The 24,466-nt window shown below is 34.8% G+C and overlaps 5 protein-coding genes and 1 long non-coding RNA gene across 6 annotated transcripts; 3 read left to right on the forward strand and 3 right to left on the reverse strand.

The window, feature by feature from the left end:
- Window positions 1-1,376: 1,376 nt before the first annotated feature.
- Window positions 1,377-3,011, reverse strand: LOC107768981 (uncharacterized). Its single transcript, XR_001644287.2, has 2 exons — window positions 2,009-3,011; window positions 1,377-1,602 (listed from the first exon to the last, which is right to left on the reverse strand). It is a non-coding gene; the product is annotated as an uncharacterized LOC107768981 (long non-coding RNA).
- A 2,018-nt stretch (window positions 3,012-5,029) lies between these two features.
- LOC107768983 (uncharacterized) lies at window positions 5,030-5,740 on the forward strand. Its single transcript, XM_016588157.1, has one exon. The coding sequence runs from the start codon at window positions 5,030-5,032 to the stop codon at window positions 5,738-5,740; it is 711 nt and encodes a 236-aa protein (XP_016443643.1).
- A 2,415-nt stretch (window positions 5,741-8,155) lies between these two features.
- On the forward strand, window positions 8,156-11,234 carry LOC107768980 (uncharacterized). The gene is made up of 3 exons (XM_016588155.2): window positions 8,156-8,574; window positions 9,711-9,875; window positions 10,756-11,234. The coding sequence occupies exons 1-3, from the start codon at window positions 8,269-8,271 to the stop codon at window positions 10,852-10,854; spliced, it is 570 nt and encodes a 189-aa protein (XP_016443641.1). The 5' UTR covers window positions 8,156-8,268; the 3' UTR covers window positions 10,855-11,234.
- A 456-nt stretch (window positions 11,235-11,690) lies between these two features.
- On the reverse strand, window positions 11,691-12,038 carry LOC107768984 (uncharacterized). Its single transcript, XM_016588158.2, has one exon. It carries the CDS (start codon window positions 12,036-12,038, stop codon window positions 11,691-11,693), a length of 348 nt encoding a protein of 115 aa, XP_016443644.1.
- A 1,039-nt stretch (window positions 12,039-13,077) lies between these two features.
- LOC107768979 (embryogenesis-like protein) lies at window positions 13,078-16,439 on the forward strand. Its single transcript, XM_075226401.1, has 2 exons — window positions 13,078-13,645; window positions 15,989-16,439. Exon 1 carries the CDS (start codon window positions 13,169-13,171, stop codon window positions 13,640-13,642), a length of 474 nt encoding a protein of 157 aa, XP_075082502.1. The 5' UTR covers window positions 13,078-13,168; the 3' UTR covers window positions 13,643-13,645; window positions 15,989-16,439.
- A 1,864-nt stretch (window positions 16,440-18,303) lies between these two features.
- LOC107768978 (uncharacterized) lies at window positions 18,304-22,556 on the reverse strand. Its single transcript, XM_016588154.2, has 2 exons — window positions 19,103-22,556; window positions 18,304-18,886 (listed from the first exon to the last, which is right to left on the reverse strand). The coding sequence occupies exons 1-2, from the start codon at window positions 22,002-22,004 to the stop codon at window positions 18,504-18,506; spliced, it is 3,285 nt and encodes a 1,094-aa protein (XP_016443640.1). The 5' UTR covers window positions 22,005-22,556; the 3' UTR covers window positions 18,304-18,503.
- Between the last annotated feature and the right edge of the window lie 1,910 nt (window positions 22,557-24,466).

Consider the following 24,466-nt stretch of genomic DNA (forward strand, 5'->3'; position numbering starts at 1 on the left):
GTAAAGAAATGTATAAATGGATAGAGTGGCACCCAAAAGTCACAAAGTGAAAGCGGGTGCCATTGGTTCAACCTTCCCTTTGAAGGCTTTTCTTGGCCTCATGAATGCAAGTTCGATTCCTTGTTGGAGCAGCTCTTTGATTTTTTTTTTTTTCTACTTATTAAGATTTCTTTTATTTTCAGTTGAACCCTAGGGCCTCACCTCTTTTCCTTCTTTTTCGGTTCTTTCCCTCCTTTTATTACTTGCTAAGTCTCTCTTTTTCATTTTTTTTAACTTTCAGTCCTCATTTTGTTTCTATCATTATACCTTACTTTATAAACAATTATTTTCTATAGGTAATTTTAATTGATTTTAATTAGAATATAATTTCTTTATTTTTAATGAAACGATATTAATTTATATTTTGGAATATAATTTGAGCAATATCTTCTATTGGGTTTTGAAAAAATAATTAAATGGCTTGATTGATAGTCGTTTTGAGTTGAATATCGGTTGAATGTTAAAGGTTTTTCTTTGAAAATAATTGTCATATAACTCAACAATTAAGATGAAAAAATAAACAAAGAACAATACAAGTAAATTAACCTAGTCAAACAAAGAATATAGTATAGTTAAGGTACTCTTTAAGCAAGTATTTATATTGGAGGCGCTCTTTCATGAAATGTTATTTTTCTTTTGCATTTTTATTTAGAATGTGTTTAAAATAAGAGTTAAAAATTTGAACTAAAATCGAACTTATTTGCTTTGTGAATGAAAGGCCTATTCAAATTAACCAAAAACTAACCGAACCGACCCATTATTCCTAATTTGTCTTTGTAGTTACTACATGTATATTGTACGCATAACATGGTAGCACCCACAACCTTCGAATCCTGGATCCGCCTCTGATTAGGTGTCAAAGTTATGTCACGGAAACCGTACCCATAATTTTGACGGATTTTAGTTAAAGAGCGTCTAAAGCAAATTACGAATGTTCAAAGATTAACTACCTATATGCGGTAATTTGAGATTAATGTAAAGGCCCAACGTTATAGAAGGACTTATTGTGGATGAACAACACATTTAATCAGGTGGATTCGAAGCTATTGGTTAACCACTAAATTGTCTTTTCCAATGCGTGTAAGATCACAAAAAGAAAATTCCTTAACATCTGGTTTATTAAAGTAATGGTTGAGCCTTCAGTCATTCGACTCTAATGTTAGAGTCACTTGGTGGTGGATGGGAAATTAATTACAGTGATCCTAGCAGGGTATCTAACAGCCATTAATCACCTTAAAACTTATTTATATTGGAGGTGTTTATATGGGTACAAGTCTGCCCAACTCTAAACCCATAATCAAACCCAGTAAATGAAACTCAAGCTGTTCGAAACAATATTAATAACGGGGGCTACCATCTTCAAGATCAAACATGCAATTAATCCTTACATCATAAGCTGCTTAGCAATAGCACACGAAAGATGTAAATCTAATTTGATGCAACATTATTACATTAAGATAACTATTTGTGATCTCTAACAACTTTTAGGACTAAGACTATTCCCAAATCCTCATTTCTATTCAACCCTGCCTGCTGAAATGAACTCAGAATTGCCTGATTAACCTGGAGATTTATAGTCAAATTCATGGCTAATTAAATCTGAAACAACACTCAACACATGATTAAACATTTACTTAAATGAATCAATTGAAAACAGGTTCTAGCACAAGTAACAAACAATTTCAGTTTTAGGTATGGCAAAATTAACATCACAAATTGCTATTACCAAACAAACAGACCAGCAGGTAAAAGCAAAACGTCAAACCACAAAACCAACTCAATTTTTAAACATATCTTATTGTTATTTGAATCTACAACATGTTTTAGACAAGAGTTACATCAAATATTTCAATACCAACTTAAAATTGCAATCAATATGTAAGAGCATTCAACAGAAACACAATTGGCATATTTCATAGCACAATGACATCTAAACAACAATTACATCATTTGAGGCTGGAATAAATACCTTGCAGCAGTGCAAAGTCTTACAAAAAGCCAAATAAAGGCAGGAAAAACAACAGCTATGAAGTGGAGCTCAGCTACAGAAAACCCAGAACAGCAACAGAAAACAAAAATGATTTTTAAAACTTGATCAATTCAGAAAATCCCAGAAATTGTATAGCAACCAGTAGAGGTCAATCAGCTCTTCGAAATCCTCTTCTTTGGGAGTTTTTATTTTGATATTTGGGAGTTTTTGTTTTCAGATCTGAAACTCTAGGGCTTCCAGCTGTTGTTGTGGCTCGGGCGTGTGTAAAGATGTGTGTGAGAGTGAATGAGAGTCTATCCTTTTAAAACATGAAAATTAGGGCAGCCTTTAGATTTTTTCTTTTCCTTCTAACCCTTTTAATTTCTGTTTTTACTCTTCAAGGACCTAAAAGCTGGCCTATTTTATTTCCTAATTACTAAAACACATCCTAGTCTTACATGTTCTCTTTGCATTCAAAACCATCCTCATTAATCTTAGAGGATTTTATCCTATTAATAGATGATGGTACACATAACGTAAATTTATTAGGGAGTAACTTATCGAAGAGAACCAATTAGAGTTTAAGAGATTATATCAAAGAGAACCAATCTATTATAATTGTAATATATGCAAATAAAAATATGTGTACACTCACTTACAATGGAGGTTGAAAAGAGAAGAAGAAGAAGGAGAAAGAAAATAAAAGAGAGGAGATAAAAATATAATTTCTGTTGGCTTGGAATTCTTTGGGAGGTTTAGGTGAGGGTTCTTTAATGGAAGTTGAGAGCAGGGGAAGAAAAGAAAATGAAGGAATAGCTTAAAATCACCTCTTAGGAATAGCTTCTCAGTGAGCGGAATATTACGTACCACCTCGTCCAAATCTTCCCAGAAGTGATGACATATTTTTACATAATTCTTCTATTTCTTCCCGGTGTGATAACAATTTTCAATAAAGCCAACTTCTAATGTTCATGTAACAGTGATTTTTTCGCATGTTCTAATCTTTTTCTCCTATTTTTGCTTGCTACTCAACACTCCATTTTTAGTACATATATGTATAGATAATTTTTTGAAACAATATTGAGATATTAGAGTTATATGGAAAGGGACTGATCTTGTTAGATGTCATTTGTACATATTTTTACAAAAAGTTTATCTTAAAACTGTTTTCTTGAATATTCTAAAAATAATTTATGTTTCTATATTTATTTTGAAAAGTTAATTGCGTTAGGATAAGATGTTTTTTTAGAAATATAAAATATATGCAAAATCTCAGTATAAAGTGAATGGGTCTAAATGGTTCTTTATTCTTTGGATGTTGGTATTTACCCGAAATTAGTTTGGGAAAAGGTCCAATCTAGCCCCTACCATTAATCAAGTTTTAAAAATTACCCCTAACCTTAACGTTTTGACATTGTGGCAGCTGACCCCCTTAATTTTATCCATGTCAGTTGTCATGTCAACTGCCATATCATTGACCCCGCCAAATTAAAACCACACATACCCATTACATTCCTTGTCACCCACCCGTGATCTGTGACTCGTGACCCGTTTACACGCTAAATAAATAAGTTAGACCCGTCTAAATTAACAAAGAGAGTCATTTGGTCTGTATACGTTCGATAGAAACGAGAGAGAAGAGTGTGGAAGGTTCAAAAGAAATTTTTTTATTTTCAGTGTTTAATGTTGTCCAAGGTAAGATTTTCCCCCAAAATCTGAACTTTTCTGCTAGTTTCATATGCTTGTTGTTTATAAATGAAGCATTTTTGTCTTAGGGTTCGCATTTCTTTTCTGTTAACGTTAGGGTTTTTAGATTATGCTTCGTGGTTTAGGGATTTCACTGTTATGTGCTTAGATATGTGATTTGTCGTTTAGGATTTTACTTTGTCTGTATTTTTGTCGTTATTTGTGCTTGCATGTGACTTTTAACTTTATACCCTAATTATTTGCCTGTTTTTGTTGGTCGGTTAGGGTATATTGGTGGAATTAATGATATTTGGTTTATTATTACTTTGTTTTAGAAAAACTTTCTCTGGTTTAGGATTTCAAGTATGTGTGGTCCCTTTTGTTTTTTAAATAAGGGTCGCATATGGTTGGTTTTTTTAAGTGAAAAGGGATTTGAAGTATTTGTTAATAGCTGACTTGTTGTTATTTGGTCCCTTATTTCACCTGCATTTACTTTGAAGATGATGCTCATGTGGGTCTCTTACATATATGTTTTGTACTTATTTTATTGAGGTGGGACTCTAAGTTTGATACTTTATTATGTGGTCCCCCATATGCATGCTTGCGTCTATTTCTTTATCATAATACCTCATTCAATTTTGTTTCTTTATTCATCTATATCTGTACCTTTTTCTTATTCCCTTTATTTATCCCCTCTTTTGTTTATTCAGTCTTTCCCTTACATGTTTATTTATTACTTCTGTACCTCTTGTCTTTGTTACTTCTTTATGCATTTACTATGGTAGGATGTAATAACTTTATTCATGGTTACTATGCAACCTTTTATAGATAGTGCTAGTTGACTTAGTTTTTCATCATGGTGGGGAATGGACTAGTAAGCCACGTATGTTGTATAAAGAGGAGTATGTGTACATCAATAAAGGTTATGACTCTAACTTACTCTCTTATGCTGATTAAGTTGATGAATATGATACCAAGTTTGGGTATATAGGGGTGCAACAACTAATAGTAAGGGGTCTTGTTGGTAGATACTATGAAATAGATGGGGTGTTGGGATTAGGACTTTATTGGACTTTGTTAGTAAATGGTGTAATGTTATTAATTTGTTTGTTGTAGAAGAGTGTGAACCAGCAATTGATGTACCTAATATAGTCACTCACAGTGAGTCACACACAGTAGAAGTTAAAGCTGCTACTGATTGTAGTGATAATGAAAGTGAGGGAAATGATTCTGATTCTCCTGAATTAAGTTCTGATGGATTGGAGCAATTTTTTTTTACAAAAGAAGAGGGACATCAATGATAAGTTAACTGACTATAAAGAGTTAGATAGGTCAATGACATTTAAGGATATACATGAAGCTAGGAAAGTGATCAACATGTATTCTCTTACAAATGGATATGACTTGCAGCAAGTTAAAAGTGACCCAGCAAGGCTTAGGTACATATGTGTTGGTGACTGCCCCTTTGTTTGTCATATATCTAAAGATTCTTCAGGGGGTCGGTTTAAATTCAAGACTTTAAAGCCTGAGCACATATGTGAACCTGCATTTGAAAATCAAAGAGTTGATGCAAATACAATAGCTGCTTACTTAAAAAAAAGCTTGCAAGATAATCCCAAAATTAAGGTTAAAGAGATGAGAGCAAGCTTGAAAGCTGCATTTAATGTAAATGTTAGTGAATCTAAGTGCAAAAGGGCAAAGAAAATGATTTTGGAGAAACTTGAAGGTAGTTTTTCAGATGAATATAATAAGCTTATTGCCTATGCCAATGAACTGAAACTTAGCAATCTTGGGAGTGATGTGATAATTAACTTATCAAAATATACTCTTGAAGAAGGCAAAAAGAGGCTTTTAAGGATGTATATTTATTTTCAAGCAATGAAGTCTGGGTTTAAGAGTGGTTTGAGACCTTTCATTGGATTGGATGAAACATTTTTGAAAGGGAAAGCTAAAGGTCAGCTCTTGGTGGTTGTTAGTCAAGATTCTGCCAATCATTTTTATCCATTGGCTTGGGCTATTGTTGATAAAGAAACAAAACTTACTTAGAAGTGGTTCTTAGGTCACCTGCAGACTTTACTAGACCTCAAAATGGGTAGAGGAATCACATTTATATCAGATATACAGAAGTATGTACTGTTTATTTGTACTGTTATTTTTAGCTATTTTCTTAGTTTCTTTGTACTGTTATTTGATAATATTTACTGATATTTGTGGGGGTTGATTGACTCAATCCAAACTGTTCTTCCTGAGTCACACTTCAGATTTTGTGTAAGACATATAAAAGCAAATTGGTGTAGGAGATGGGGTTTTGATGAGTACAAAAAATTCTTTTGGCGGGCTGCATGGAGTACTTATGAAAAGGACTTCAAAGATCAGATAAAGAGTGTGAGTCAAGTAGATGATGATGGAAAGGAAGTTGCTGAGGATTTTTTAAAGTATCTACCAAAATATTTGAGTAGGGCATTCTTTGATACTGTTTACAAGAACCAGTCTGTGGACAACAACTTGACTGAGTCATTCAATGCATGGATCTTACAAGCAAGGCACAAGCCAATCATTAAGATGTTTAAGGATATTAGAATCAAAGCGATGAACATGATTAATGAACATGAAGCTGAGGTGATGAAAAAAATGCTATTATTGGTAACCAACTTAACAAACAAAGATTGGCCAAGTTGGAAGCAAATAAGGGTAATGGGAAGAAGCAGACTTAATGCAATATGATGTTCTAAAATATGGAGCTATTGAACTCTATTATGATTGTATATTTTTAGTTGTGATGTAATTACTGTTAGCCAAGTAAACTTGTTATTTTTGGTTGTGTGACTGTTTAGTTAGTGACATGTTCACTCGGATGTTATGTTATCACTTGGTTGTGTAGGTTTTTAGGGTGATAATGTGACATCCCCTTGTTTGGGGTTTAATGTAGTTTGACTGTCTAGTTGGAGAAACTTGGATGTCATGTTGTCACTTGTTTGTGATATTGTTTTGAGGTGTTAATGTGACATCCATTTGTGATGAAGCAACTATTAGTTTATGAATTTAAGTGTTCGTTTCATTCCTATTTATTGTCCAACTATTAGTTTATGAATGGTTTAAGTGTTCGTTTATGAATGGTTTAAGTGTTCGTTTCATTGTTATAGATGCTGTCCAACCCCTTCATTGTCCAAGATTTAGGAATCTGTAGGTTTATCACCATTAAAAACTATCTTGATTTTGACAGAGACAATGCCTTCAACACATACAATGTGTATGCTTTTGTAACTGCTATGTTCATCAGCCCATAACATCAACTAATAATATATCAGGTTCATCACAATTGGTGCCCTCGAATACATACACAAAATACATAAATATTGAAATTACATTAACTAATGTAAACGGTTCAAAATAATATACATAACACCTTCTCTTCCAATTTCAAACGAGAAGAAAACTGAAAACAAAACATATTCACTAAAAAATGATCACAACAATAGACATCAACAAGATTCACCAACATTCACTTTATCATCAACGCCGCAACAAATCCAATAAAAAGTGCCCATGAAATCATAAGCATCATCCTCGCCTTCAAAACCTTCTCTTTCAATTTCATTAATTTTACAGCTTCAGCTTGGTGTAGAGCCTCCATGGCAATTAATTCTTCTTTCAATTTATCCCTATCATTTTTAATCGCTTCCAAAGATGATGTTAGATCTTTAGTTGTAACCAAATCACTATTCAACGAGATTTCATCTTCCCATTCAAAATAACCACAAGAACGATTCTGTCGAAGACAAAAAAACTAGAGAAGAAACTAAGATCTTTATTATTAGACTATAATTTAGAGCAAAGTGATAATAATTTAGAGCTTTTGTTAGAGAATCACTAACATTAGGCTTCAGACATTTATAAAATCGCCTTCTAGGGTTTAATGGAGTCGTTGAAGTGAAGTGGTTTGCAATGATGCCACAACGACACCTAATTTGGGAAGAAGAGCTTCCTTGCGACATTGAAGGCCGAGGAAAATAGAATTGGGGTCGTGTGAGCCCTAATTCTTTGTAGACGGGAATGCGATGGGTCTGTGGGGTTTTAATTTGGTGGGGTCGATGATATGATAGCTGGCATGGATGAAATTGAGGGGGTCAACTGCCATAATGTCAAAACGCTAGGGTTAGGGATAATTTTTAAAACTTGATTAACGGCAGGGACTAGATTGGATAAAAAGTATAACGGACGACAGAAGTAAACAATATACCATAGTAGATGAATAATTTTAGACATTTTCCCAATTAGTTTCTTGGTCTGATGTGATTACTAGACATGAACTTCAATAACTTTGTTTACAAAAAAATCTCTACAATTTGGTTACCAAAAACTAAAATTAATGCAAAAGCATATTTTCCAACAAAATCTAAACAAAAGACATTTAGAGAATATTTAATAATCAATGTGTTACGTATGAAGTAATTAAAAAACTCATTAAAAGGCCCTTAAACTCTATCCCCAAAGTTGCAGGCAATTCTATTGCTGATTCTATTGTAAAAGATTCCTTCATTTATTCTATTGCTGATTCTGCCCCTTAGGCATCAATGGCTACCAATTTGGAGGATCATATAGAAAAAGTTTTATGGACAGAGCAGCAAATTTCTCGACGACTTTCTGAGCTTGCTTCCCAAATTACCCTCAACTTTTCTTCTTGTAAATCCGCTCCGGTCGCCGTTGGCGTTGCCACTGGTGCTTTTCTGTTCCTAGCTGACCTTGTTCGCAAAATCAAACTTCCCATTTCCGTTGATTTTGTTCGGGTTGAATCGTACGGCTCTGGTACTGTATCCAATGGCAAACCCAAGATTTCTTGCGACTTGAAAATTGATGTTACTGGAAAGCATGTGATTTTGGTATGAATTTGTTAATTATAGTGTTTGGGAGAATTCCTTTTTTTGGTATGTTAGGGTTCATCAGTTTGAGATATATACGTGCAATTGAGATAATTAAAAATGCAATCTTTATTCACTGGTTATACTTATTTTTTCAGTTCTAGCAGCTGAAATTTTGTACATCATAATTCAAACTGTTGTAATTTATAAAAGTATTCTGTTTGTGTCACTTTATGGAAATCTTTGCAAGACTAAGGGTGTGCTTGGTATGAATCCAACATTTTTTGGCCACCAAACACCAAAAGATACCTTTCTTGAAAATATTTTCCATAAAAGAGTGAAAGATGACTTTCTTCGCTTATGTTTTTCTCTTATCGTGTCCATTTGAAATAGTTCTAAACATTAGAGGGTTGGATAGTAAGACAAAGTTTCTTCTGGAAAGTGCTTTCCGAAAAATATTTTCCATCATTACCAAACACACCCTAAGCACTTCTCCATTTACACATTTTTGCTGGAAAGGTAGAAAATGGAAATCACCTGATGTGGGTGCACATACAGAAAGATTGTTTATAACTAGGGGGAAGCAAGAAAATTGCTCTTTGTGACTGGATTTTTAAGTCCCTTTACATTTGAGATGTTGCATGTATGACTTGACAAAAGATCACGTGTACATCTTAGTTAACATAAGGTACACGTTTTCCAGTAGAATATCTTGCTACCATTTAGGATTTAGGGGAGATCCTGCCAAAGTGTGTATTAGGGTCCTCTTGGTCGAGCTTTCATTCTCCAAGTATCTTGGCTGGTTAATTTGTCGTGTCCCCATCTATTGTCGTCATAACTGCTGCTATTTGGTTGTCTCAGTCTTCCCCTTCCCTTCCTCAATTTTCAGATTTATAAGCGAACCATTAGCTTGTGTTGTGTGTGAGTTGCAGTATATATAAGTTTTGTTACGTGCTTGGAGCATGAAGATTCTTTCAACTTAGCCTTACCTATCGGTCGGACTCGTGAATCCTGTGTTTAAGTTGTAAAATTGTATTGGTGACCATATCTAAAATGAACCTGCATATCAGCATACTGACATTTTATTTGATTAATTATTGTTTTTGAAACATGTTGAATCTGAGCTGATAATCATGGCTCTTCTGACATTTCTCCAGGTTGAGGACATTGTGGATACAGGAAACACGTTGTCGTGCCTCATTGAACACTTGAAATCTAAAGGGGCATCATCCATATCAGTGTGCACTCTCCTTGATAAACCATCAAAGAGGAAGGTTAATTTTGAACTTGTCGGAGAAGGGAAGTTCTACCGTGGTTTTGAGGTAATCTCTAACATTCTCTTTGCTTTATCTTGTCTAGCAGGGGAAAAAAAAGGCAATGCTTCTTTTATCATAGTTGCGTTCTGCTTCCCAGACTGTCTAACAGAAAATAAACGAAGTAAAACGAGAAGGGGAGACTGTAGCAATCACCTGCCTAATCTAAAGAGCTAAAGCATTTTATTTGGGGAAAAAAAAGCATATTTCGAGAACCTTTAAGTTAACTCTTAATTCATGAAAAAGGAAAGATTAATCTCTCTCCACCTATGAAAGACTTATTGCAGTAGCAAATTTTCTTGTCCACACTGTGAAATTGGCAAGTATTTGATATATGCTTCTACGGTTTATGTGCTTTCTTAATATGTCCCTTCCGCATGAGAAGACTTGAAATTATTCATTGTTATAGCAGCCAGTAACTTTCATGACAAAGAGGTTGGTTTACTACATTGGTTGATGACCATTTATGCAATAGAGAAAAAGTTGGCATTGGTTTTGTAAAATGATACTACATTTTTAGTTCTTTTCTTGCCCCATAATTAAATTGAGAAACTGAGATTTCTCTGCATGTCGCTAACCGATATCACAGGAAGATACTATTGGCAAATCAAATATTGAAACATAGCATTACAATAGATTAGACTCGTTGCTATTTTGATGGATAATCAGCCTATAACAACAGCATGTCTAGAAAGAAAGATGTAGTTTGTGTTTGGATAGCTCCTAGCCTCCTACATCCCCCTTCCCCTTTCCTCCTGCAGAAAAAGATTAATTGAAACTCCATTCTTCTATTTGTAAATGTTTACTTATAACTTTCTATTCCGCACTGGGAATCTTGGTTCAAGTAAGTAACCTTTTATTTATCATTCGTCATTTAATTTGCATGCAGTGTCCAGATTATTTTGTGGTTGGCTATGGGTTAGATTTTGCTGAGCTTTATAGGAACTTACCCTACGTGGGGGTCCTCAAACCTGAGATGTACAGTTGATTCCATACAAGGAAAATTCTTTATTTGATGGATACATTCAACCTTTTGCTGATGAAGAGGTGCCAATTTCCTTATTTTGTGAAACAGAGGGACTGCAAAGGATCAGTTCTAAGCATTTTTTCCCCTTTACCCGGGCCCCTGCCCCGCCCCCTTGCCCTCGTCCAGTTTATATTCTAATATACTTACACCTGCATATTCAGTGTGTGGCTCCTCTCAAATACATAAGAATTGAATAGTTTTCGCAAACTTTATCCCTCATTTTCCTGTCTCTATGTTTTGTTGTGTGCGCGCCTGTATGGTTAGTAATTTGTATTTTAGTAGGGGAGTAACTATTATTAGAACTCAACGGCATTTCAATTTTCTGAAATTCGTTTGACTGACGTAGATTATTCTATTTGACCAACACTTGATGAACCTGCAAAATAACTAGATACTATGAAATCTGATGTACTTAGAAAATACTGATAATTGAATTACTGATAAGACATTTTGTTCCCTTTCGTCAAGTAGGTAAACTAGGCATATGAACCACTTTGCCTTAGATCTTACTTTTCATTTGTAGTAAAAAGGTTTTCTTTTCTTCCCTGTCTTGTACAATATATTTTGAGTTCAATATATCCAAATTTTCAGCCTATGCAATTGTTCAGTCTCAACGGTTAATAAGTTAGGCAAGTTATAAACATTGAGAGAGAGAGAGAGAGAGAGAGTATCATTATTAAGTCACTTGGTTCTCAATAGATTTAAGAACAATAAAAAGAAAGAAAAGAAGGAAATAAACAACCAGTACATAATAAATATTAGAGCAATATTCATCATTTTTATGAATGCAAGGGACATTATTCTTTCCATGGAAGTGCAAGAGGGCGTGGATTTTTGGGATTAACTAAATTCCCAGCAGTATCATAAATTATGACACCAGAAAATTCAGGAAGCTGGCACTTCCCTCCCATGATTATATTCTTCTTCCAGATTGCAGAGACTTCACCACTACATGTGTTTGGATCAACTTCTCCAAAATAGTAACTCTGATCAATCTCTTCATTGTTGAGTTGAATAACAGGATCATGTTCATCACCATAGCCATAACATGCTCTCCATTTGCGCTTCCATTTCCTCGAATGGCTTGCAATTAGTTGAGATAGGCTAGTGAACTTGTTTTCCAAGAGTACTAGTGTGCGAGCCATGAAATAAGTATATAATTAAGTCGTCGATTTAACCTATCTTGATGGGATTTTTCTAGTTGGTAGCGCGAGATGTATTGGTTCTCCCTTTCCTTGTAGCTTGTTTCTAAGTTGGACGACTGGTGTTATTTAAGGGTATGTGCTTATGTAAGTTGCATGGATGAATTGGGGTTGTTGAGTTTGGAGATTAGTTGCATAATCTACAGTTTGGTCCAAGATTTGAAGCAATAGTTAATAAAGTGAAGTGGTTTTGGAGACTTAGTTGTGGGTTCAGTTAAACATATCCAATTTCTCAAAATAGATAACAAAGAATCTGAAGAAGTCCTATTTGTCAACTTTGCAGAGGGAAAATGTATGTGGCTAATCACTTCTACCTGATCCAAATTACTTTTGATCTCGAACACGTGTGTGTAATTCGTCCTAGCAAAAGCAATCTGATAGTCAAAAAGTTGCAATTGGAACTATAGTTACCAATTCAACCAAATCCACTTGGATTGTCCCCTCAGGAACATCCCATACAAAAAAATTACCCGTTTGACCATAAGTATTTACAAATAGTACATAGTAATTTAAAACTTGTTTAAGGTGTACTTCACTAAAATACTGATTTTTCAACTTTTCCCGTTTCTTCAAGTACATTTTTGGGGTTTTTACATTGTATAGCCGTCCACCCAAATAAATAGCCGGTAAATGTGCAATTAGTGTATAATTTTATTTATATTGGCTAACGGATGTAAATAGTTTCAGTCGAGGGGCCAATGTGTAACCAAATATTGTCCGAACCCTACCAAGATTACAACATTATTTCCAAAAAATGCATGGCAAAATTCAAAATTGGCCGGTCGGGCGAAACTAATCGCATTCCCCGGCAAAATATTACATTTATATATATATATATACCTTCATACAAACAATATACATTTATCAGCTATTATTATTATTATTTGGAGAGGCTAAAAATTATAAATTTCTCAAAATTGTAAGTGGGAACATGGGCCTTTCTTGCTCACCAAATTCTTTTTCAGCCCATTAAAAATCACTAGATCGGGGTTTAGTTACCCCATCAAGAACAGCAAAGGAAAGGGTTTTCTTTTTCATTTTCCTTTGCGTTCTTGCTCGCTCTCTCAATCAAAATGCATCGACGTTCATCAATCTCTCTCTGCAAATCGCTTCTCAAACACCCTTTTGAGAAATCAACAGTACCCAAATCTTCTTTTTCCTTAACAACTCTTACATCTGACTCAATTATATCCGTAAACCCCACGAAAGCCAGACATTTTCTTGGTCCAACGAGATCAAATTCATCGACCCAGTTCATAATTTCGCAGAATGTAAGGAAATACAGTGTTGACACTGATAAAGAAGTTGATAAAATTAACCTCAAGTTTGCAGAGGCAAGAGAGGAGATAGAATCAGCTATGGAATCCAAAGAAACTGTGTATTTTAACGAAGAAGCTGAATGTGCTCGTGCTGCTGTTAAGGAAGTTCTTGACTTGTATTATGGGTTGTTGGAAAACCTGTCAGAGAGTGAAAAAGGAGTGATTCAGAGGTCTATGGGGCTTAAGATTGAGCAATTGAAGGCTGAGCTTGAGCAATTGAATGAGTGAATGGTATGTTTTATTTGTGGTTTATTTTTAAAATTTTTTAATTCATTTGGTCATGTATACTAACAACTTCCATGCAATGCAAATGCTAATGATTGGAATCAAGTGTAACTGTATAATTGTGTCTGACTTGTTAGCTTGAATTTAAAGATTTTTTTGTCTGATTGTTATGTTGTAAGATGCGCTTTTCTGAGGCATCTTTTTCCGGTAGATTAATTTGCATTGCATATTCCTATTCACTATGAATTTGATATAGAGTAATTTTACGAAGCTGTTATGAGTTCAGATACAAGCTCTAGTTCATATCATGAAATGTTGCTTATATGTCTACCAATTTGTATGTACTTTCTCTACTTATCCAAAAAAGGAAAAAGTTGTGTGTACCATCTGTATATTTGACTGATTCTCAATTTTGACAAGAGTCTGCTCCTCTCTCAACTAAAGCTCACAACTAGTTGCAAGTTTAAACATTTTTTTCATTAATAGACCTAAGCGACAATAGTATGGAAAGAACTTAACGTTTGTAAAAACTTTCCTACTAAAAATGTAGCATCACAGGAAGCATCTGATTTTTTTCTGATAAGGTAAATATTTATTTATAAGGTACCAAGATGGTATAAAAAGATACAGAAAACATCCCAAATTACAACATCAGCAAATTGTTCTTCCCCTTCTAACACCTCCAGAAATTCCATATAATGATTCAGATTTCCTAACTGACTACATTTGCACCAAAAATTACAGATTCTGAAGACATATTCTTAATTCTAATAATGTGATTTCTATGTCCCATTTCAAATAAAATTCTAATAATGTGATTTCTATGTCCTTCAAAACAAGCCTTGTTTCTTTCCAGCCATAAGGTCCATAGGATGCACAATGGAATGGTTTTCCACATCTGTTTCAGCCTTCTAGGTGCCCTTTGAGATCGACAAGCTTCTAATAAGCCCTGCACAGATTGAGGCATCACCCAAGAAATACCACAGATGCTAAAAAATAGATCCCAGCATTGCCCATATACTCTGCAATGAAGAAGGAGATGGTTCACTGATTCTTGCTCTTCTTCACATAGATAACACCTATTGCACAGACTGAAGCCTCTTTTCTGCAAATTATCCTGAGTCAAACAGGCTCCCCAGGCTGCAATCCACCCAAAGCAATCTACCTTAACTGGAGCTTTGGTTTTCCAAATAATCTTCCAAGGCCAGTTATTATCTCTGTGATTGACTGTTCTATCAACCTGTTGTAACAGCTTTTCACTGAGAATGTCCTATCCTTGCTGGCAGTCCAAATCAAAGAGTCCACCTTGTTATGATCAATTGCAACCTGTCCTACTAGCTGCAGCAATTGGGAAACATCCTCAACTTCCTAATCATCCAAATTCTTTCTGAGAACTACCTGCCAACCTGTATCTGAGTAGAAATCAGACATGGTACTGCCCCAGTTAACAGAATAAGTGAACAAATTAGGGAATCTAGATTTCAGACACTCATCCCCTATCCATAAATCTGTCCAAAACTTGATTCTTTGTCCATTTCTAACTTCCAATTTAGATAATCTAAAAATTCTTCCCATAGTCTGCTAATGCACTTCCATAAACCTCCTCTTCCCTTCGTTAGTGTTCGCGAAAGCCCCAGTTAGAAGATGTTTACTGTATGTGATAATGGATAGATGGCCCAATCTTGCTATATTGGTTGAAGTTGGCTAATTACTTACTCCTTTAAGTTGAAAAGATCATTGTCGTATGGAAGTAGTCATGTCCTTTTAGTCTGAAACTGTCTTGCAAGGCTACGGCTTCAATTTCATTTCACCAGATGTGTGAAGAAATCATTAGTTGCATATAGAACAGCACCCTGGCACTTCATTCGAAAAAGACCAAGCATTCATTGACCATGCACTTATTAGGTACTTATATTCAATGTACGTAATACAGGATTATCACTTATCAGAACTAAAAATTAAATACATGAGTAACGGGTATGCGGTTCTTAAATGAAGAATGATATATTCTTCCTCTTTATTTTGGCTCAAATGATTATGTAAATTAGTAGGAGCAGAAATCACCATATTCTCCTATTTTTTGGCCTCTGGCGATCCATGGTTGTCTACTGCTGTACTGAGCTTCCTTGGGACTGATATGTTCATTTTAAATGTGTAACTGGAGCTGTTTTAATTGGAATCCTTATTGGCGTCTGATTCACTGATTCTTGGTAGATTTCTTGGCATTAAAAACTAGCAGAACTATAGCGATTAAAGTTTGTTCTGGGAGAATCAGAGGCAGCAAAGATTTTCCACATTTGTGCATTGTGATATGGATGAGCTGATAAATGATAATCATATTTTTTTCAGGGTTAATGTTGGCGTGAAAAAATATGGGAAGAGCCTTCAGCATAACCATAGGAGCTCAAGTATTTCAACTCTACAAACTACTTGTACCTACTCAAATTTTAACCTGTGAAGTCCTGCCAAGGCACTTGTCTTCTGTCTCGCTAAATCTTAATAACTGCATTAAGCTTGCCAGTTATGCTTTTAAGTAAAGTCCTAAAACATGTTATTCATTGACCTAGATATTTGAACCTCCTCCTTTCTTTGCCAAATTGAGCAAGTGAATTTGTATGAACGATGAGGATGGATGTTCATTTCTGTTCAGAATATCTTAAAGTTGTTATCATCATATTGAAGTCTATTTCCCAAGTAGTTATTGATATGAATAATTTTGTACCACCTATTTGTATACATAGGTGCCCACTGCTTGTTCTAATTTAAGTCCTTGAAATAATTTGGTACATTCAATCATTTCATTTTGGGCATTCTTGGTTGCATTACCTATCTCTTTATTGGTATTTCTGCAATTTTTACTTCTTCTGAGTCTTATCTCTAGTTGCAATTATTGCTACACCTTTTTGTTTCCAAAAGTATATACATTGCATATGGACAGAGTCATCATCAAAGAAGTGATGGAAATGATGGGGAGAAACTGACAAAGAAGCTAAAACTGAATTCCAGGATCTTATTAGATTTGGTTTTGACCAGACCATTCTTCCAAATAGAGAAATTTTAATAGTATTTTTTTTATGTGCAGTTACTAGTATCAGATATCACATATATCCTATCCTTTAAGTCGTGCATAATGGAGATGAAGGCATGGTCTACATCTGTTTGTTCCCCCTTATTTGCTTACTCGGTCCTACATAAATATGCAAATTAGTCTTGATATAAGAATCATTTGTACGTAACCACTATGTTCTATTAGGCTATTTGGTCCACATACTAACTGTGCAAAGATTATAGTGTAGGTATTGTTTATGGGGTGAAAAATAATGAAAAGATTGTTATGCATTGTTGTGTACTTGTGTTCTGATTTTTAATGAGGGAATTGTAGTGTACAGATTACTCACTTTAATGTCCGCTTTTGTCTTTAAGTAGTTTAATCCGCATATTAGTAATACACATTTTTATTCCACATTCTATCCCGCATCATAGATTTTTTTTTTTTTGCATAACTTAACGTGGATATTATTTAACTCAAGCAGACAACAAAATGCCACATTAGTCAAGCGATTATTATTATTTCTTATCTGGCCAACCAAATACTGTATTATTTCCTGCATTAGTGTTCATAAGATTCATCAAACATCTTTTCTTGGCTACAATAGTTTATACATGGATTTAATTTGCACAAATTTTTGCTTTCTTTGCTGGTAATTTCGAGTTCAATGGTTGTGATGTTATCACTTTTTGGCATGGTTCAGAAATTCATTTTAAGCACTTGGGAAATTACAAACTACTTGTTTGGAATATAGCATTGGAAAAGTTAGTGAGTTTGTATTGAAACTTTAAGGTCAAATAGTGGGAGTTGTCTAAATGCTCCCTCCACTTTTTCCTTCACAGAACATGGCATTTGTGTTCCCCTTTGCTCTTTTGTCTCTATATTGGCAAACTTTCAGACAGTTTAGTATGTGTCCAAATTATGAAGTGCTCAATGGGTGAGCTAAGGTGCCCATGGCTGCTTTCAGAAAGATTTTTTTATTGTATCATATAAATCTTGAGAGAGAAAAAATGAAGTATGCATTATCTTTTTATCAACTTCCCCAAAAGAAAAGAAGAATTATCAAGTAGAGGGACAAACCACCCAAAAATATATCTATATATAGCCTTATATTTCCTTCCTCGGCCCATTTGATTACCGAGAAGTCTCCTGCCATTGGTGCACAGTACGAAACTTGTTGAATAATTGGTCCACCCCTTTATGCTCGCCACTTAATACAAAATTTTTGTCTGAGGAAAAATAACATGCGTCTAACGCATACATTACTCTATCCATCTTTTGTTCCTAACTTTTCAGCTAACTGCTCACTGCTGTTCTTGAAGATAAAGAGGACATTAGCAATATAATTCTAGCAGTAATGGGCATGCACAAGACCACAACTTTAAAATCTTCCCTGTAACTTAAAAACTTGAATTGTACCAGTTATGTTTGAAAAGCTGACAATTACTGTCATTACATGAACAGTGATCTTTGGTTTTCAGAGTTTCTCTGCCTTTTGTTTTGTGTAGTTTTTTTTTTTTAAATATTCCTCTTATCTATGGTGGATTAAAATCACATATGATGCAACTTTAATCAGCTTAAGCTAAAAAGTAAAATCTCAGCATAAAAATGGATAGGAAGAAATGAAGCAGCAAATGAACTAGACCAGTGTTTCTGAAATCTGTACATAGAATCCCAAGACATTATCCAATACTAGGAACAAGAGCTTTCCTCTCCTTCCAACAATAGGTTGACTTACTCTTATCTTGGGAATGAAAGAAAATTAATTCCTACTCCTCTTAGTCAAAGATAAAAGCAAAAACAAAACAAAAATAGTCAACTTTGAGTTGAGGACTGTTTTATTAGAGGCTGAGAAGTTTTCCCAAACTCTTCAGGTGAACTCTTCACTTCCATAAGAAGTGCCACCACTTCTTTCATTGTTGGTCTTTCAGCCGGCGATGAGTTCACACAGAACATCGCTATTCCAAGCGTTTGCAGCATTTCTTGCACCATTTGATCCGGTAAACCTTGTAGCTTAGCATCAAGAACTGTAACAGCTGGTTCAAAGCTTCCCATTTTCTTCTTTACCCACTCGACGATGTGTAGTCCATCACCTATTTGAGAATCAACAGCACTACGCCCACTAAGTATTTCCAGCAGAACCACTCCATAACTATAGACATCGCTCTTTTCTGTTATATTCAGCGTGTATCCATATTCTGCAAAGTCAACAGGCATTTGTGTCACACTCGACGAACTATGACTCGTAAATCAAACATTTGAAAATTATCATGATATATTTTGCCATTTGAAAATTATCATGATATATTTACAACATGCAAAGTGCAACGTGTTTGTTAAGTAACTTTGATGGACTGGCCGGTAAATATATTTCAACGTTTATGATGAGAAGCAGAAGATGAAAAGTTATGTACCTGGAGCAATATATCCATAAGAGCCTGCTACGCTGGACATAGCGTGGTGATAGTTTGGCGAATTCATTAGCTTTGCGAGTCCAAAATCTGCTATATAAGCATCGAACTTGGAGTCGAGCAGTATATTATTGCACTTGACATCTCTATGAAGAATGGCCGGAACACAGTCATGGTGCAGGTAAGCAAGGCCTTGAGCTGATCCAACTGCAATTTTATACCTAATTTCCCAGTCCAAGTTTCTGTTACTTTGCAAGAGCTGGTGAAGATTGCCATTTGAAATGTAGTTGTACAGAAGAAGCTTAACGCTCCTGTTTGAACAATATCCCAATAACTTCACTATGTTCCGATGCCTAATATGTCCGAGAATTTGAATTTCTCCGGCAAAAGAATCTACTGGCTCCTCATCTTTCTTTGTTTTCCAAAGTTTCTTCACTGCAATCACGTCGCCATTAGGCATTTCTGCTTTATAAACAACACCTGAACAGCCTTTCCCGATAATGTTTTCATCTTTCAAGCAATCCAAGATGTTGTCGATGGTAAAATTGAACTTTTGAAAGGGGATGAAAGTCCACGGGTAGGAAAAGTCTTCTGCTCCGACAGAGGAGACTGACATGCCTTGAGACTTCTGAAACACATATATGTGGTTTCGCGTCACAATAATCCATGTAGCCACAACTGCTATCGCTACAGAAGTCAGAATTACCGCAACCAAGGCTATGGTTTTCGCTGACTTCAACCCGTTCTTTCCCATTATATGTGAAGAACAAGTAGAACCATCAATAGATTGACACAGCTTTGAATTCTCCAGAAAAGAATATGAATTGAGAGTTCTAAAGAACGGTGTGACAGGAATAGGCCCCGAGAAATTGTTGTACGAAACATTCAGGGAAGTAAGGCTGGTCAGGAAGCTAAGAATTGTGATCCTTCCACTCAACAAATTATGAGAAATATCAAGAGATTGCAACTGTGTCAAACCGGACAATGTTTCAGGAAGTTCACCAGTAAAACGATTCGAGCTCAAATCCAAACTGATTGTTAAGCTTGTGACATAACCAAGCTCAGATGGAATCTCACCAGAAAAACTATTCGAGCTCAAATCAAGTAGAGTTAACTTCTGCAAGTTCTTAAAAGACTTAGGAATTGAACTAGTAAGCAGATTGTTGCTGAGAATAAGTTTGTTCAAGTAACTGAGATTGCCAAAACTTGAAGGAATCTCACCAGTGAAGCTGTTCCTGCTCAGATCAAGCTGCTCTAAATTCACAAGCTCTCCCATCACGTTTGGTATTTCCCCGGTTAGGTAATTGTTGTGAACATCCAACAGCTCAAGAACCGTAATGTTGGCAATTTCAGAAGGCAAGCCACCAGAGAAATGGTTCATGTACAAATCAAGAAACACGAGGTTCTGCAATTGACCGATCTCCTTAGGAATTGTTCCTGAAAGCTGATTCTCGCCGAGCCTCAACCTCACCAGAGACTGGCATCTCGCAACACTCCGAGGCAATCTTCCCGTTAACGAATTCCCAAGAAGCAACAATTTACTCAGCTGCTTCAAATCAAATATCTCCTCAGGGATCGATCCAGTGAGCTTGTTCCTCGAAAGATCGAGCGCATAGAGCTCAGTACAGTTTCCAAAAGCAGCTGGAATGGTTCCTGAAACCGAATTTCCCCACAAGAAAAAACTCTGCAAGTACTTTAACTTACCAACTTGCCACGGAATTTGCCCCGATAGTTGGTTCTTATCTAGCTGAAGAGCTGTTAGGCTAGTGCAGTTACTTAACTGCCATGGTATAGAACCAGTAAATGCATTATCAGACAAATGAAGTTGTTCAAGAACCGATAGCTTCCCCAAGTCACCGGGAATTTCACCGGACAACTCATTTGCAGAAAAATCAAGAATCACAAGGGATGAACAATTCGAAACCTCAGCCGGGATAGGTCCAGTTAATGAATTTCCCCATAAAAGCAAGCTAGTTAGCTTTTGTAACTTACCCAACTGAGGAGGGATTGAACCAGTGAGCTTATTCATATGCAGATACAAGTACCTAAGCTCTGAAATCATCCCAAGTTCAGGCGGTATGGAACCAAATACCTCAGTATCATAAATTGCCAGTGTTTGAAGATTGATTAAGTTCCCAAATGTGGGTGGAATAACACCAGAAAGACCGGTGGCCGCGGCACCAAACATTGTAAGATTGGTGAGCAGGCCCAATTGTGCAGGAATTTCACCAGTCAAATATGGATTTCCCCCAATCCTAAACTGCTGAAGTGACAACAAGGACCCTAACTGTGATGGAATTGAACCATTGAGGAGATTATCTTGAAGACAAAGGATTTCTAGTGAAGAAAGATTAACAAGCTGAGGTGGGATCTTACCAGTCAATCTATTTGAATTCAAGAACAAGAACTGAAGTAAAGTAAGCCCACCAAGTTCTGAGGGAATAGACCCATAAATAGAATTAGAAGAAAGGTCTAAAAGCCTAAGATGAGAGAAAGAACCAAAAGATGGAGGAATAGTGCCAGAGATATTAGTAGAAGAAAGATTGAGAAGCTGCAAAGAAGAAAGGGAAGAGAGTTCAGAGGGTAAATACGAGAGATTAAGGAATGTATTTGGAATAGAAAGTGAAATAACTCTTTCTTGAGGAGAACAAGTAATCCCTTGCCAAGAACATGGAGTTGAACTTAAAGGATTCCAAGAAGAAAGTACAGAAGAAGATGATTTTGTATAAGGGTCAGCTGCTTTAAGAAGAGAAAGCAGTGCTTGTCCATCAGAAGAAACAGAGCTAACTAAAACTACTGTTTTTGGACTCAAACTTACACAAAAGAACAAGAAAAACAAGAAATAACATGAAGTGGAAGTTGCTGAAGAAGAAGAGGTGAGAAAATGGTGGCTTTTCTTCTCCATTATTGAGCTTTTTGGAAATAGAGAAAACAGTGAAAAACAAGAAATGGGGTTCTAGTAGAATGGTGTTTGAAAGTTTACTCTAGGAGACAACATGCATGTGAAAGGTTAAAGAGGTTGTTGTTTGCTGATGGAGGTTTGCTTCAAACTCACACTAACTCTTGTTTGATAAATTTACCATGCATGTGAAACTTAAAGTTCTTGTTTAGCTTTTTTTTATGGAACATATATACTAATAAAACTGCTACTTATTAAAGTTATTTTCTGAGCTTCCTTACCGGAGATAATGAGCTCCTCCTCCTTGCTCCGCCCTGCACGGTGGTGCTAAGAAGCTGCTACTAATGGTGGTGGTGAAGATGGTCACTAGCATGAAACATAAGCTTTTGGCATTTTTGCATTTTCTTGGTGTTTCATGACGGCGATAAGTGGTGGTTGATGGCGGTGGTTGGTAGTGGTGGTGGCTGGTGGCGGAGGAGATTGAGTTGAGAGTGTGTGCTGTTCTTTCCTATAGTGAGTCAGTTCTTGAGAAACTAAAGAGCAAAGAAATGGAGCTATACATTTAAATAGTAAAGAGTTTATTTTATAAGTTTTTATTGAACAAAGTGATTGTAGCGCCACACTAATTTATGAATACAATATACTCGTACTTATTTATTTCTTTTTGGTTTTGGACTAAATTCCAAATTGTACAGATAATAATTAAGTATGTCATTCTTTTAAAGGGTAAGTCCTAGAGAAAGGGGGCAGTTTAAGACCCAAAAGTGCCATTTAGAGGCGTATTAATATTTGCTTAATTAATCTCATCATTGGCTGTAGCCTGTAGGGATATTATTATCGACCTGTTTCTCTCTTTTGGTGCTTCTTGAAACCCCCTTTAAAAGTGGTATATGTCCAATTTTGTTGAATAAGGTAATAACTAAAATTTTACCACATTAATAACCAAAGTTTTGCGACGTTATACCCTAGCTCTCGAGATTTCTTTTGCCTTTCTTTTCTTTTCCAGATACTTGTTTGGTTTGGTGTGTATATATATAGAACTATGCTAATTATTTTATAAAGTAATTATAAAGAATTGATTTAACTAATCAGATTATTGAAATAAAAGCTAGTCTGTTTTGAAAAATTTACATTTTTACAGTTACCAAACATTGATTTTGAATTTTGATTAAGAAAACTGATTTAATTGAAAAAACTACTTATATCAGGTACAATAATCCAAGCCAAAACCATCTAACAAAATATTCTTATAACCCATATGTATGGTTTAATTTCTAACTTTTATCATTTAACAGCTCGTTGCAAATTGAGCTCCCACTATACATGAATTTGAGGAAAGGAAGGACAAGAGAGTTAATTGTATATTGTTTTACTTTACATACTGATGTACTAAGAAGTTATTCGCAAAATTTTAACAGCTTATCTTTTGAGCACACGATGATAATTCTTATCATTGTATCAAGACTCTAATCCTTCATAGGCAAAAAATGATTTAATTATGAAATACATCAAGGATTCTTCTTCAAGAAAGTTCCATTAAATTTTACTAAGGGTCTATTTGGAAAGTCACCTGGTAATTGGATTGGTGTAATTACTAGGGTAGTAATTACACAGCCTAGTAATTACACAATATAGTAATTACGATGACTTGTTTGTTTGTCATAACGTAATTACAGTGTAATTACAAGCGTATTGTTTGGTTGCACAAGTGTAATTACACAGTTAGATTAAATTTTAAATGAAGTAATTATCAAAATTTAAAAGTTAATATAATAAATATATGCCTATAAATAATTTTTTTATAAGTATAAATGATATTATATTTGGTATTTAAGATCCATAATTTTTCTTGAATATACATTAATTAGTAATCATATATTTATAACTAATATTGTAAAAATAATTAATATAAATATTTTCCAAATTAATAATATGTAGTTTAATTAATTATAGAAACTAAAAACATACGTCTTGTAAGAACATCATGGAATGCATGTTTGATAAAATAAATTAATATTTATAAATATAATGTCATAACATTATTCAAATATTTGACAAAACTAATCTATCAATTCTAACTAAAAAATGAACTACATGCAATGTGAAATAACAAGACAATATTGTTAAAACAAGTAAATTGGAACCATAAATATAACACAATTTCAAAATTCGAAAAATAAAAAATAGTTTAATATATGTCAAATTCCAACATAATAAAAATAAGTTCTAATACTATTTAAGATTAGGAAACATAATAAGTATATAACCTCGTATAACGAAATTCTACTTTAATGGCATAACTCATTATATGCTAAGTTTTTTAATGACTCATTATTTCTAATATTAGGAGGTGTAGTTTCAAAAACTAGAATAATAACGCAGTTACGCTAAATGAAAAAAATAAAACAAATAAGAAATAAAATATACGAACAATTACATGAAATCACAAGAAGTAAAGGTAGAGAAAT

The sequence above is a fragment of the Nicotiana tabacum genome, chromosome 12 (assembly GCF_000715075.1).
Source record: "Nicotiana tabacum cultivar K326 chromosome 12, ASM71507v2, whole genome shotgun sequence".
In the NCBI taxonomy this organism is placed as follows: Eukaryota; Viridiplantae; Streptophyta; class Magnoliopsida; order Solanales; family Solanaceae; genus Nicotiana; species Nicotiana tabacum.